This window comes from Synchiropus splendidus, chromosome 8 (genome assembly GCF_027744825.2).
Source record: "Synchiropus splendidus isolate RoL2022-P1 chromosome 8, RoL_Sspl_1.0, whole genome shotgun sequence".
NCBI lineage: Eukaryota > Metazoa > Chordata > Actinopteri > Syngnathiformes > Callionymidae > Synchiropus > Synchiropus splendidus.
In genome coordinates, this window is record NC_071341.1 from 13,994,495 (window position 1) to 14,008,788 (window position 14,294).

At 44.2% G+C, this 14,294-nt stretch overlaps 1 protein-coding gene across 1 annotated transcript; it reads right to left on the bottom strand.

Moving 5' to 3' along the window:
- Positions 1–9,083: 9,083 nt before the first annotated feature.
- camkk1b (calcium/calmodulin-dependent protein kinase kinase 1, alpha b) lies at positions 9,084–14,291 on the bottom strand. The gene is made up of 17 exons (XM_053872957.1): positions 14,194–14,291; positions 13,538–13,839; positions 13,423–13,470; positions 13,291–13,344; positions 12,857–12,908; positions 12,661–12,782; positions 12,542–12,578; positions 12,445–12,466; positions 12,270–12,358; positions 11,819–12,015; positions 11,702–11,755; positions 11,563–11,636; positions 11,009–11,096; positions 10,815–10,943; positions 10,148–10,251; positions 9,372–9,413; positions 9,084–9,314 (listed from the first exon to the last, which is right to left on the bottom strand). The coding sequence occupies exons 2-17, from the start codon at positions 13,793–13,795 to the stop codon at positions 9,233–9,235; spliced, it is 1,452 nt and encodes a 483-aa protein (XP_053728932.1). The 5' UTR covers positions 13,796–13,839; positions 14,194–14,291; the 3' UTR covers positions 9,084–9,232.
- Between the last annotated feature and the right edge of the window lie 3 nt (positions 14,292–14,294).

The following is a 14,294-nucleotide window of genomic DNA, read 5'->3' on the forward strand; positions in this document are numbered from 1 at the left end:
ATATTTAGGTCACTTCTGTTCCCCTGAATTTAGCTGGGAAGGTGAGGGCCTCTGCTTCAGAAGTCAACCTTTCAGTGGGGATCAGATAAGTTATGGGGACATCTCTGGACATTCTTGTCTGGTGCATCCTGAGACTTGAAGACCAAAGATAAAAAAGATTTAAGCTCCACTCTGACCTCAACGCATCATGGGGTCCCAGCCTGAGCTGAGGTGTCCAGGGTAAGGAAAGTCTGTGAAGACAGTCACACAGTCCTGCTACAAATCGCCATAAGACTACACCAATTTAACCGGCGTAAATCTCGTTTTTTTTAGTGTGATTTAAAGAATTATTCTCATATATTCTGCCGGCGCAGTTTAGATTCCAAACAGCGTGATGACAAACAGGCATCGGCAAGCCATCTGCTGCCTATTAAAACAATGGTTTATTCGGGTTAATCTATATTTCCCCTTCTCCCTGCAACAAGATCATTTAGCGTCACGGCTCATTTACTTCCATTCTGTTTGACTTATCGCTGAAGGAGTGGCGTTATTATTAGCAGATCTAAACTAATGTTTGGAGTTTGCAGAGCCACACCCATTAGAAGGTACTTATATTGAATCTTCACACGTAGCAAGGATTACTCAAAGAGGTAGCGCTGTGTATTTACTAGTGACAACAGGTATCTGTAGCTGCAAAGGCTCCATCACTTCATGAGAAAATTTGAAAGATAAACTTAATTTATTTCTGTTTTTTGAGTGTCAGATGAATAAAATAAATAAATACATGAGGACTAACATTCATTTTTAATGCTAAAAATGTAGCTGCGCTGTGTTAGCAATAATAAAAATATAAACAGCATATTACAGCCAAAAGGGCAGTTCATGACATAGACATGAATCCAGTCTAAGTCAACTTTTAAGTTTAAGTTGAATAATCTTGAGTAGAATCCTGATCAATAGAGCCTAGTTAACCCTTCTGTTTGGGATTTAAAATGCAGAACACTATAAAATAATCCAGTGAAGCAGCTACTGAGATAATTTCTCATGGCCTTTATAGTGATGAAAGATTCAATTTAATGGAGACTAATAATAGAAGTCCACCAAAATCATTTGGAGAAATGACTATAAAGCTGGAGTTGTGATGACAGCATAAGGACACTGCGTCAGGACGACCTCATTTAACCCTTTGTGAGGTGCAGCCCTGCTTCAGAGGAATTGGATTCTTGTTGTGAGAGTGAATGACGGTGTGTGTGAAGCTGCATTGCAACACAGGAAATAGGGTGATATGAAAATCCCCATGCGTCTCTCATAAAATAATCAATATTGCACGGAGGGGAAATATGGTGGAAGTGGCGGAACAGCGATGGCTCAAACCAACCGCTGCTCGCAGTGTATCTGACTAACTCCTCAGCAAGTGTGAGCGGGGCCCCCTCACTGACGGATGCTGAGCTGAAGTAGCAAACTGCTGGATCGCCCACCCTCCCACTGCAGCCTCCTGCTGCAGCTTGCTGCACTCAACCTTTCATGAGATGAAATTCTCTGCCTTGAACGCTCATCCTCGCCAGCCAATGGCGTCTGAGCTGCCGCTCTGCAGCCGCCAATCCCTGCCTTGTTGCTAGGGCTATAATAAGTCTCCCACCCTCAGCTCCTTGCTGCACTGCACTGACACCTATTGCATTGTGGAAAAAAAAAAGAAAGCACACATTAGGATTCAGTCCTGCTTTAATGCACCGCCACACTTTCAGGGACACAAGAGTCATCTTCATCAATAGGTGTTGGCAACATCTCAGGACACGCCGGGGCCCGGTGATGGCCCCCCGTAATTGAATCTACAGCCACGGCAAATCGAATTGCAGAAGAAAAACACACATTTAGCGCGGAATATTGGGTGGCACGCGTCCACATTCGAGCAGTCAGACCGATTCATTATTGCTGCATCCTCAGGACATCTGAAAATGGCTCACTCGCACGGTAACTGCTCCGTCTGAAGATTCTATCACGTCATATTCCCCGGGCGGCGCCTGTATTCTAGATAAGATCTGAGCCATCAGCAACAAAACTGTGTCACCCTCCGGCAAGCGTCTTGGTTGGATGGTGACACAATTAACCGCCGTCTTCTCGGCGGAAAAGGTCGGGAATCTCTCAAATAATTGATGCGTTTATGGACTGTCCTCAAGGTGAGTGTATCCTGTCCTCGAGTCACATGACAGTGTTTTCAATCAGGTGTGTGGAGAGGGACTCAAGGTGACCCGATCTGGTGACTCTGCATCAAAGACGGGTGATGTTTGTCGTGAAACCTACTGTCTTAAGTCAGCACTTACCGTCTTCCTTTTCGATCTGGAGATCACAGCTTCACCTGCTGCTCCGATCAGGTTCCATTGATCTGTTCACGAGCGACACCTTCAACACACTGGAGCGCCTCCAACAGACCGAAGGCCTCCTGCTTTTCACAGTGTGGAACCAACCAACCTTTACAGGAATTCATCAAATGTTATGCTGCATTTCTCAAGTTATTTTGCCACGAAAAACACCGGCCCTCGGCTGCTAGCAAATCTGAATGAACGCACTGTCAGAATACTCCCAGCGTTTGAGTCAATTTTGACTCAATGATTACGTTTAATTATTATAATGGCCTTGAAAATGTCACATAAATGTCAGCATACACAAATCCCACCTGCTGCCAGGCAGCTTGAATAATGTTAGCATGCTAGCACTTGCTATTATCAATGGTTCGATTCAATCACATTCCAGAGGGCACATTCCAATTGTGTTCGGAACTCGGAAATTCCCAGTTATGACTTTCAAGGCGGAGAAAGTTGGAGAATACCCACCACCACAAGTTCCACCACAATTCAAGATGGCTTCCCTCAATGTAAACAGGAAGTAGAAGGATTGAATCAATTAAATACAGCTAAGGAAACACATTCAAATTTTCATGTGGCGGGGTTTCTAGATATTCTAGATATTTATCAAGAAGTTGCTCATATCCGAACAAGGCAATAGCTTCCGTCGCTATCTTGTTTACTAACTTGAATAACACACTGAACTAGGTTGTGCACTTTCAAGCGTAGCAATAACCCCTGATAACGAATGCTAAGCATTAGCATGCTAGTGTCAGCAAGTATAGACCTTTTCAGAGTCCGTGAACAGTTTTGGGAAGTAGCACAGTTTGTCAAGCTACGTGAGAGAGCTACAGATATCGAAGACCAGACATTTTAACTGCAAAACGAACAGAGTGTTCTGCCAATCCTGACAGGTGCTCACGCAACGACCAAACATGTTCACAGTTGATTTATTTGATGATGTCAACATATCCAGACACTACGGCAGGCAGTTTTACGTGCACTAGACCCGATGTTTGTGGCTAGAAAGTCAGCCATGAGGCCCATATGCCATTAAGTAAGTGCGGTAAGATATGACGTCAGCGCTGGATGCTGTCATGTACTTCATGTACCAGCTGCTGCTGTGTGACCAACGGATGCTATTACGTAAACCCTGGATGCTGCTGAGCGAACGTCCCATTCTATCACGTCAAGTGATGCCGATATTTGTATGGTGAAATTTGGACGTTACCGTGATTCAAGATGCTAACATATGCTCACAAAAAACCCAACTGACAATGTCTATACTGATGATGTCACAAAGGAATTCAACATAATGCAAGATGCCGTAAAAATAAAAGAGAGATTATAGCTGCTCCCGAAATATCCAGCTGTTATGCTGAGGGCAGGAGGAAGAGAAGAGACGGAGCGAAGGAGGGGACCGATGAAGAAGCAAAGAACAGAGAGACGACTATAAATAGTCGTCCCTGCAGCCTGTGAGTAGACAGTGAGTGGACCAAAGACATCAATGTGACAGCGTCTCCAGCGTGGAGACTCAGGGTTCATATTCAAGAGAAAGTGTGAATCATCATTTTTACCCCAACGCGGCGTACACATGCAATTGCAGAGCTGCAACCGTTGAAACCGTCTCAGCGCAGCGCGGCGACGGGACCCACAGTCACAAAGACAGACACGACCACTGCAAAAATCAATTATTCAAAACTAACATTCTGACTGTGTATTATTTATCGAGAAGTGCTGTGCTCCAGGTTTTAAGAGACTATTTTGGGCGGCGGCCTGCTCCAAATCGTTCCAGTCGCTCGTCACATGATCTGACGTCCTGGATCATCTATTTGTTGATCAAAGAGTGAAAAGACTGCGTGCAGAAGTTTGCAAGAGGTGAGTCTCAAAATAAATTCCTCCCCGTCATTCTGCGTCAGATCGCTGGCCGTCTCTGCACTTACAGGGAGGAACTGCTCGGAAGTGGAAGAGAGACTACAACACTGTAATGAATGAGGACTGCACAATTACATTATGACCAATACATTAATTTCCTCAGCTTTTCCCAGGTCGCGGGGGCAGCAGTCTGAATTAGCCTGCCTGAGCCAGGCTTCCGCAGAAACCTCCTTCTCCACGGAGAGAGAATTTGTCCCAGGTCCACCCCATGTCACCCCCCTCGTTGACATGCACCTTCACTCCCTCTATTTTTGCAGAAGCTGTCCTGCTGTGAGGCTCTTCTTCTACACGGGAGAGTCCTACAACACTGTGGCAGAGACTCATTTTGCCAACATCAAATTGAAAGTGTTTCAACTCTCCAGGAAAGATGACTGAAGATAGTGCACCGATTTGTCAATATCACATGACATACTTCTCTCACTTGTGACCCAAAAATGTTTGGGAAAAGAGACATATTTTGGTTGAAAATCCCCACAAATAATTTCCCATCACAGCAAGTCAGGCTGCTCACTACACTCTTCATAGTAACAGTGACAATAGACCTTAAAGCTTCTCGACCTCTTCTTCATCCCTAATATTCTTGGTCCAACATTGTCTCTCCTCAGTCCAAACCTTCTCCCAAACGTGAGCTCTCCCTCTGATAGACTCATTTCTACTCTTATCCTCTCTAGTTCCTTCCGACAAGAACCTCAGTATCTTCATCTCTGACACCTCGCACTGTGCTTCTGGTAAATGAGAACCATGACTCAGGATTTTTTTTTCTGGTCACTCCCATTGACGCAGCTCTTCATCACTAGATAGACAGCCTATAAATGTGACTGATTTCTGCTCTTTTTAACATCATATTGGAGCTAAAAATACAAAACAAATCGCGTTGTATTGAATGACACACAAGAGCTTGACACACAAAGTCTGTGTGATTAAAGGGAAACAAAGATGAGGAAGTGTTCTGTGTCACAAACCTTCCTTCGCTTCATAAAACATGATGTTTTACAGCACATCCACTCTGCGGTTTTGTAGCAAAAACACTCCGTCTGTGTTTGGAAAAACACTGCGGTGGATTTAAAAATGTCTAAATCCTTATGGTCGGCGTTGTCACGGCGACGGCAGCAACAAGCAAGGAAATACTGAAGCTTGAAAACGAAGTGAGCAGGAAAAAATAAATTGCATTTAATTTCAGTGGAAAAAAGGAATCACACAATTGGAGAGGTTGAGTCACTTCAAGGTGCCTGTCGGATCAAGTGGAGGGAGAGGAGACGGGCAGCGTTTGTGTCAGGTGATGATGGGGGGAGAAACGCACAACACCCCGGGGGGAGGCGAAGATTCAGAGTGCCGGAGTGAGGTGTTATCATTCACGCAGTCTGGCGTCGATCCCAGCCAGGCAGGAAGTGGAGGCCATCATGGAGAGGGCAGAAGTAGACAACCACAACTCACAACTACAGACAGTTTAGACTTGTAACCTTAGCATGGGTTTAAACTAGGGATGCTCCCATCAGGGTTTCTGCTGCCGATCACATGGATCGACAATGAATTTGTAATCAAAATGATGCGACCTTGTGTGTACAAGATGTGAAAACATGAAATATGAAATCATTTTAATTCAGACACATTTCAATGTACCTCTTTAAGAAAAAAAAATAGGAAAAAACCTTGCAGAATGCAGCAACTATTATGTCAAAAGAACACCTGAAAAACATTTAATTTGATGTGAGGCGTCTCTGGAGACTTTGCTATGTCCGTGAAGTATTTACTGACAGTAGTTCCACGCCGGACATTTTCAAAAGTTTCAGATTCAGGTGGCTGAACGCTGAAATTAATGATTATTTCTCGGGCAATTAGCATAACATTCCGAAGGTCACGCTCAGACTGGCGAGTGTTGCTTTGTGTTAGCTGCGCTAACAGCCTGCTGCTAAAAAAACAGCGGTCTCACTTTCATGAGCCTGGAAAACTGTCCATGCTCCATCTAGTGCTGTCGATTTAAATGGCATATTTAATTTTAACGTGCTTCGCTGCACAGTATTGTCCTGTGCATGTGCTGCAGGATGCACACTTATTGAAAGAACCTTCACAGCAGACATGCTGCTGCTGAGTCAGCAGCAAGTAGGGAGGAGCGGACGCATCACAACCTTGGGCTTCATCAGAGTGTCGGCTGTGACACGTTAGAGATTGGCATTCACGTATCACCCTAGTTTAAACAGTTGGAGGAAACCGGAGTTTCTGGAGGCAACGCTGGGAAAATACATGTATTTCACCTGGCCACCCAAAGAAGGCATCAAATGTGTTCAATATAAAATACACCCAAAAATGAATCAGTGATAATACAAGAAAATAGCTATGTACTAAGTACTATATGTCATGTGATGTCATTGTTGTAAAAGCTCAGAAAGAAGGTAAAAGTCTGGCCACTGTTGGATCCACCCAATCTGTGAAAGAGCTATTGAGCTGATTCTCTGCTGTTTTCAGGCATGAAGTTCAGGAGACTTCAGATCAAACTGGGCAATGCCACGTGCTAATAGACAACAGCTTTGGACAGACAAAAACAAAGGTTTATCCACAGGTTGAGCTAAACAGCACAGCCAGTTCTTGGACCTGGAAGATTTACAAGTTGGATTTGATATCTAACATGTAATGATGAGGTCATTACATGTCGGCCCTGTGGAGGGCGCAGTGCTGTCGAATGGAAGAGTCAGCTCCACTGTGATGTACTTGGACAGGATTCATGAAACTAAAGCCACTTCAGGTTCACTATTCCCGGAGCCTGAGGCAACATAGACGTCCCTAAACTTGAATTTCTCATTCTGCTCACACTTAGGAACAGAGTTTATCTGAATTAAATGAATAATTCAGGACCATTCTGGAGCAAGCTAATGGTTATTAGCTTGTTGTGAACATCATACTGGAATGTTGCTCTCATTCGTCCTCCAGAAGCTCTTTGAATTAAAACGCCTTGCTCGGGTGAAGGACAGTGAGCATTTGTGGTATTTTGAGCCTTTCAGAAACATATAATGTTAAGACTCTAGATGAGACGTTCACGTGACACGCGCCCGCTGATGTTAGTCGGCCATAATGGTGAGTCACCTCACATGTGCTGGGTGGGGGATTCCCAAAAGTGCAGGAAACACACACCAGAAAAATGATGTTCTTCCAGCTGAGGGCAGGATGTACAGTTGAGTTGACAGCAGATGAGGTGAAGTCACACAACCGAGCAGACAAAGGGGTGGGAGGGGTGTCGGAGTGGGGAGCGAGGGGGTTGCATGGCAACAGTTTCCACAGAAATCTTTGCTCAGAAACACTCGTCATGTTACTACAGCAGCAGAAAGAAGCGAGTGCATACAAAGAATCTGATCTGTTGTGGTTTGTTATGTGCAGCAGGTTTTGAACGACTACATGACGTCCCTTCCTCACGCCGCCCTAAAGCGTCAGCTCAGATTACACACTGGAGCGTTTGGGAGGAGGCCATGGTCAGACGCAGACCTCAGAGATTCCGTCTCTCAGAGGACCTGTGTGTCTAGGTTTTCCTCCAGAAGAGTAGGAGGAGGAGGAGCCCTCTCTGTTTTGAGTGCTGCCCCCATGACCTCATTTTCTTATATATTTACATTTTTAAAGGTGTAAAATATAAAGAGCATGAAGAATAGGTGTGTGGAAGTGAAGCAGATCGGAGGAGAGTGTTTGTGAGGTTCAGTGATGGTTGGCAAACATCAAATCCAGCACCGATTAAATATTAATAACGATAAATAATTACAATTGATCGCAGGCTTTCCACTCTCCTCCATGGCAGGACAAACCCACGGCAGTGTTCCGTGCCGCCCACTCACACTCCTGCAGAGGAACCTGCAGAGCCTCCTCTCCTCAGAGCGAGTGTCTGATGCCTGTTTGTGCTGATGAGCCGGACACAGACGGTGACTGGCAGTCGATCGCTCTCCCAGGGATTGTGTTTTTCTGCAACATCACTGCTCCTCCTCGGATCTGCAACTCACAGATCTATTTTTGCTGCACAATCAAAGCGTGCGGAGATAAAAACCACGGCCCTGATAGCATCTGCTGGCTGTGAGCAAAACACTGCTTTCACACACCCAAACGTCAGCCTCTTAAATCTGGCCACTTTAGCTTTTGGAAGTCAATGTGAACATAACAATGCCTTATGGTGGACACCGAAGAGGTGCAAAAGAGCTTTCACTGAGATGATAAACCATCCTAGAAGAACCACTTCAAAAATAATAACAACAATAATAAACGACCTGAGAACCTTAAAATACTTTTGAAATCACAGTATAGCAAACCTATTATTCAAAGACTTAAATTCTATCAAATAGAACATTTTCTCTTGAGGACATGATGAAATCTATTTCCTGGCGTTTGAGAAAGCAAGCTCCTGTAATTCTCTCACAATGCTGCCATCTACAGGTGAGTCGGTAGAATTGCGTCTCACCGACGACCTGAAATCGATTTTCAGAATATGTAATTTTACTTATCATGTTTTTAGCGTCATTTATAACTAGTGAGAAACAACATAATAAACCATCTAAGATTAAAAACATTGTGAAATCGGGTTGTCGTTATGCGAGCGGTTCCTTGCGTGATCTGCGCATGCGCGATAGACGCTGACGGCGCCATTGCAGATTCTTTATTCTGTCTTTATAACGCAGCTTTTTAATAGTCAACTTAGCTCTTTCAGTGTTTTGTTTGCATGATACATGGATAGGTTACTGTCGAGAAAGCGTCATTAAGAAGTAATAAATTGCGGTGAGCAATTATAAAAATACATTTTAATTAAATTATATCCATTTCTGCATAATAAATGATACTTTCAATAGTAGTGTTTTTAAAGTGACTCAAACACGCATTTGATTTATTCCCTTTTACTGTAGAAAAATTATGTTTACCGTATATTTACATTTGAAACGACATTACAGCTAATGAAAGTTCTTCACTAGTGATCCACTATCTGCATGCAAAGCAAAGGGAGAGTCAAGAGTTCAGTCTGCGGACTCGGTGAAGGCGTCGTCTTCGTACAGATCCTCCAGCTCTCCTTCTCTGCTCCCCTCCCCACTGGCGCACCTGCCAGAACACGCGTTGTGACGCACAACCAGGACAGAAAGTGTTGATCATACTCACCTCAGGGACGGATGTATCGAGGACAAAGACCCCAATAAGCCACTGAAAGAAGCAGGATTGTGACAAAGCAAAGGTGAGCTCTCAAACATAAATACACCTTTTCTTTTAAAGAGTGATGCTGTCAAAAAAAAGTATCCTCTTAAGGGTTCATTGTTTTAAAAACTTTAAAAAACTATGAAATAGTTATTAGAACCAGAATATCTGTTTTTCAACGGAGCACCCAAATCAAATTTTATGGAAATGTTAAGTAATATCCATTTTAACTAAAAAAAACTATGTTTTTTAATTCATTTGAAATTTATTTCAAATTAATTTAAGTTGTAACCACAAAAAAATGCAGAGGATTTACCTTTAAATATACATTAACCTTCAAAATGAACAAAATAAATATGCATGTGATTCTACTCCTTATTTGATATACATTTATTTAAATAATTTAAATGTATCTAAAATTCCTTGTTATAATCCTGCTTAAAATTCATAGTTATTGTAGCTACAAAGTCAATTTTCTCAACAGTTTTACGGTGTCACACTTGAACACAAATGAAATCATCAAGCTTCATCAACAGTCCAAGCTAATATTGAAATTGGACACCCAGAATCAGGACACTGACGGAGCAGATTTCATCCTCTCCTGCTCAATATGAAAAACTTCCTGGGCGTATTTTTAACCGCTCCATTCTATTTTGGTCGAAGCATCTGCTGGTTGTTGAAGTTTGTTTGAGGGATGATCACAGAGCCGTGGTTTGGCAGGGTGTGCAGCGTGGTCCACTTACGTAAGAAGACCTCCGGGGGCTGACATGGAGCGCTCGGCTCGTCTGGCCTGACACTCAAAGGGATTACTGAAGGATCGCTTCCTCAGCATGGACTTGACCAGAATCTGCAGACGGTCACAGAACAAGAGATCTGCCCTGAGAAGCGTTCAACGGACAGTCGTTCATTTCATTCTGTGGCTTCACCGCGCCACTTTTCCTCACCAATAAAATAGCACTTCTTTTTCACTCTACCACCTGCCTCACATGAAACAGGTCTTTCTGTTCTGCAGGGGTTCAAGGAAGAACCACTTTTGGTCAAGGTAACTCACCTCACACAAGCTCTTGCTTGAGAAGCTGAGGTGAGACACAAAACTATTGTGGCTCGATGACTAAGGATATTAAATGCTGACCTTAATAATGATAAACAATTATAGTAATGGATAGAGATGAAGGGAGGTGAAGGAGAGAGTGCAGCCAGGGTGGAACGGGTGGAGACAGATGATTGTGACAAGATCAGAAATGAGTATATCAGAGGAAGAAGTTTAAGAGACAAATTTCAGGAGATGGTTTGGATACGTGGGGTGGAGGAACAGTGGTGGAAAACCAAAGTGAGCACAGAAGAAGGTGAATCTATCACAGAGGTGGAGCTTCAGACTCAGTGTTTATCGACCTCTTCACATCGACTCACCACGGCAGACAGACTGGGGATGAGTTTGATGCTGTTCTGCACCTCCTCCTCGGTCACCTCCACCGCCCAGCAGTGCTCCTCCTCCAGCGGGAGAGGATCCCTGCCGCTCTCTGTCACCCACGGATGCAGCTGAGGTGGGAAGAAAATCAGCACGGAAACGCATCTGAAATATAAAAGTATCGACTCTGAATTACCTTCATTTCTGGGACCGTGATTCTTGTTTCTGGGTTTTTATCCAGCATTGTCAGAATCAGCTTGTGGAGCTCCGCGCTTATGACCGGCCTGTGGAGTTAAAGTGGGAGCACATACAAAAATGAGGCACAGCCACTAGTTTGGGGGAAATTGTTCACCCCATAAATCAGCAAACACCAGACATGTTATAGAGCAAATATTTTAGTGTAAAATTCACCACTAAAATGACCATACTCCACCAATTATTGTGTATTTATGATTCACTTTTGAGGCCTATTTTTACTGTAAGTGGGTCTTTCCACAGGCTTATATAACACGGTCACAGCTATTGGAGGAGGCTTCCGTGTGACATTAAATGAGAGAGTTAAATGAAGCATCAGCGATGGAATATTTCCAACATCTGTTGGACTGAAAACATCCATGATGGAGACAATATTTTGTGTCATCATGAAACAATGAAAACATTGAGTCAATCTTAATGCAGAAAATGTAGTTTGTTGACAAGAATTCAGAGTTTTCACTGACAGAAATGTCAATTTAACCTTGTGTTTCTTACGTTTCAGGGAACTCCACAGGTTTGTTCTTGATCTTGTTGTGCAGAGAAACAATGTACTCATCATAAAAAGGACACTAAGAAAAAAGAAAACATCATTCAGTTGGTTTGTCTTCCAATCCAGCTGTGAATGTTTAAACACCTTCCCGAAGACAAAGCAGTACAGAGTGACTCCCATGGCCCACACGTCTAGCGCCTGCGAACAAGAAACACAGTTGGAGTATAGTGATGCAGTTCAAGGCGTCGGTGTTTGCCTCACCTTCCCACTGAAGCTCTCGTGTTCCGTCATGGTCTCTGGAGCCATGAAGGCCGGCGTCCCGGCCGTGCTGGACAGAAGAGCGTCCGTCCCCTCGAACTCGTTGCTGACGCCGAAGTCGGCGATCTTGACGTGTCCGTCGTCTCCCAGCAGCAGGTTGGAAGGTTTGATGTCTCGGTGGATGATCTTGTGGTAGTGCACTGGAGGGACAGCCATTAAAGCTTCACTTGTTTGAAAAGCCAAAGCTGAAACACAGAAACTGCAGTGCAGTAGTGTTTACATGTTCAAACCCAGGTGTGGAGGGCTGTTTCATGATCTAGAAAATATACATATGGTAGCAGCAAATAGAAGTAAATGAAAATAATATCAAAACAATGACATAGAGGAAGAGGGAAAATCAATTCGATTTCAGTGAACTTCAGTATTTACAACATGAAAACATGACTCCACTCACGGTATTCTATTCCCAGCAGCACGTCCCTGAAGTAAAAGCGAGCCTGCTCCTCGGTGAAAGGGCTGTCGGTGGGAACTTCCATCACTGGTCTGCTCCAAAAACAAGGGAAATAAAAGGCAGTGATATGAATGTATGAACAACAAACCAGAGGTCACACAGAGGTATGAAAACGCACCCTTTAGGCATCAGTTCGAAAGCTTGAGGGTAACAATGATGTTAAAAATGGCTCATATCTTGAACTAAATGTTTATAAAAGCAGATTGAGCTGTTACCCATGTGGAGTCCGTCTTCATCCGGATCATCAAGTACCTACAAAATCATCAACTTCACATCTTCTGTCTTTGATACAAGTCAGTTAAACTGGCTGCTGGTTCTTTAACTTGGAGCTCACCTCCACCAGCTTGACAACATTATGGTGACACAGCTTCTTCAGGATGGCAATCTCCTTGTAGACCTTCTCCAGAGGCATCATGGCTTTTGGGAACTGATCACCTCCTGAACTTGGCAAACGCCCTGAAGAAGCAGAAGATAAAAATGATCACAACATTCTGACTTTCTTTTGGCTGAGGTTGTTCTTCACCACTCACTCAGGAAGCCCCACTGCTTCAGCAGCCTCTTCTTTGACACCACTTTCATGGCCTGAAACAACATGGATATTCGTGAGTAACCTTAATTTCACGACAATAACATTAATAAAATGAGAAAATAAACATTCTATATTATTTTAATACTCATGTAAGTAATGTAAATATAGTTCAAATGACTCATGCAAAGCACATTTTTACTATCGCAGTTTAACCGTTGCAAATTCCAATTTCAAAATAAAGCTCATCTCTCACAGCTCAAAACTAAGAGGAAAACAATTCAGAATTTTACGAGGAATAATGTTTAAATATGAGAAAAGAATAATATGAAGCATACTTAAAAGAAGTATTTAAAACATAAGTCGTCAGAAATAGATTAATTGTAGCTAATGAATATTCATGGACATGACTCCAAGCACGGACGCTGTCATACTCACATAATACTGTTCAGAGTCCTCATCATAGGCTAACCTCACCACTCCGTATGAACCCTGGAGGGAGAAACATCAGCAGCATTGACAGAAGGAGTATTTGTGTTTCCATGGTAACCAACCCAAAAGAGGCCTTACCTTCCCAATCTCGTTCTTCAGTTTATACTGGTTGAGTTGGACGCAGTCCTGTGGAGAGGAGACAGGAAGTGGGTGGGTGTCAGCAGGTGGCAGGTGAATCTAAAGGGCTCCTCACCTGGGCGTCTGTGATGGACACACGCTTGGTCTCGATGGTGGGCTGCCGGGACATGCGGCTGCTCCGCTCCTGCAGGGACATTTTCCTGTCGGACAGCCTGGCTCTGCTGGCGCCGTTGGACCTCTGGGGTCCTGACCTGTAGCCATTGGGAGGGGTGAGGCGACTGGTGGCGACACTCATGGCGGCCACCATGTCGGCCAGCTCGGCGTGATGGTCGGAGTCTGCCTCAGCCCTGCAGCAGGCCGTGTCAGCGCTCATGGCGGAGGGTTCAGAGGTCAGCGACCAGCGGGAGCATCCTGGCGCTGCAGAGGAACACAACCAAGATCACTTCAGCGGAGCCCCACAGCGTAGTGAAGGACAGCGGCGGTGGCTCAGTCCGTCCTGGAGATCAGAACCGTGGAGCAAGAAAGCTGCTTATGTAACAAGGAGCAGAGCCAGTTCACAGCACTTGCTTCTTTGTAAACACATGAACGTCTGCCATTACTCGAACAGGACCCACCTCTGCTGCAACTGAAACCACAGTGCACAGTTCACTACACCATACACTTACACCCCATTCATTCAGCAGTTCAACTGAAGATGAGCGCCCCCCGTTAACTTGAGATTCTGGTTCACTCAACCGCACAACAAGAGCTGAGGTGAAATGCTGAACTTACAATTTAGTGCCGTGTCGCAGTTAATCCTGGTGTTTGTCTGCCGTCAGGTGGGAAACTGCTTTGTGTCTCGAAGCAAGACTTTCACTGGCTGAGGGGCGGAT

What these genes read in the sequence shown, in the direction of transcription:
- camkk1b (XM_053872957.1), bottom strand. Translation starts at nt 13,795, where the DNA reads ATGAGCGCTGACACGGCCTGCTGCAGGGCTGAGGCAGACTCCGACCAT. An exon ending in TTCGAACTGATGCCTAAAGG is followed by an intron (nt 12,359 to 12,444) that starts GTGCGTTTTCAT and finishes TTTTTGGAGCAG; the next exon opens with ACCAGTGATGGAAGTTCCCA. An exon ending in CCTGTGGAGTTCCCTGAAAC is followed by an intron (nt 11,097 to 11,562) that starts GTAAGAAACACA and finishes TTAACTCCACAG; the next exon opens with GCCGGTCATAAGCGCGGAGC.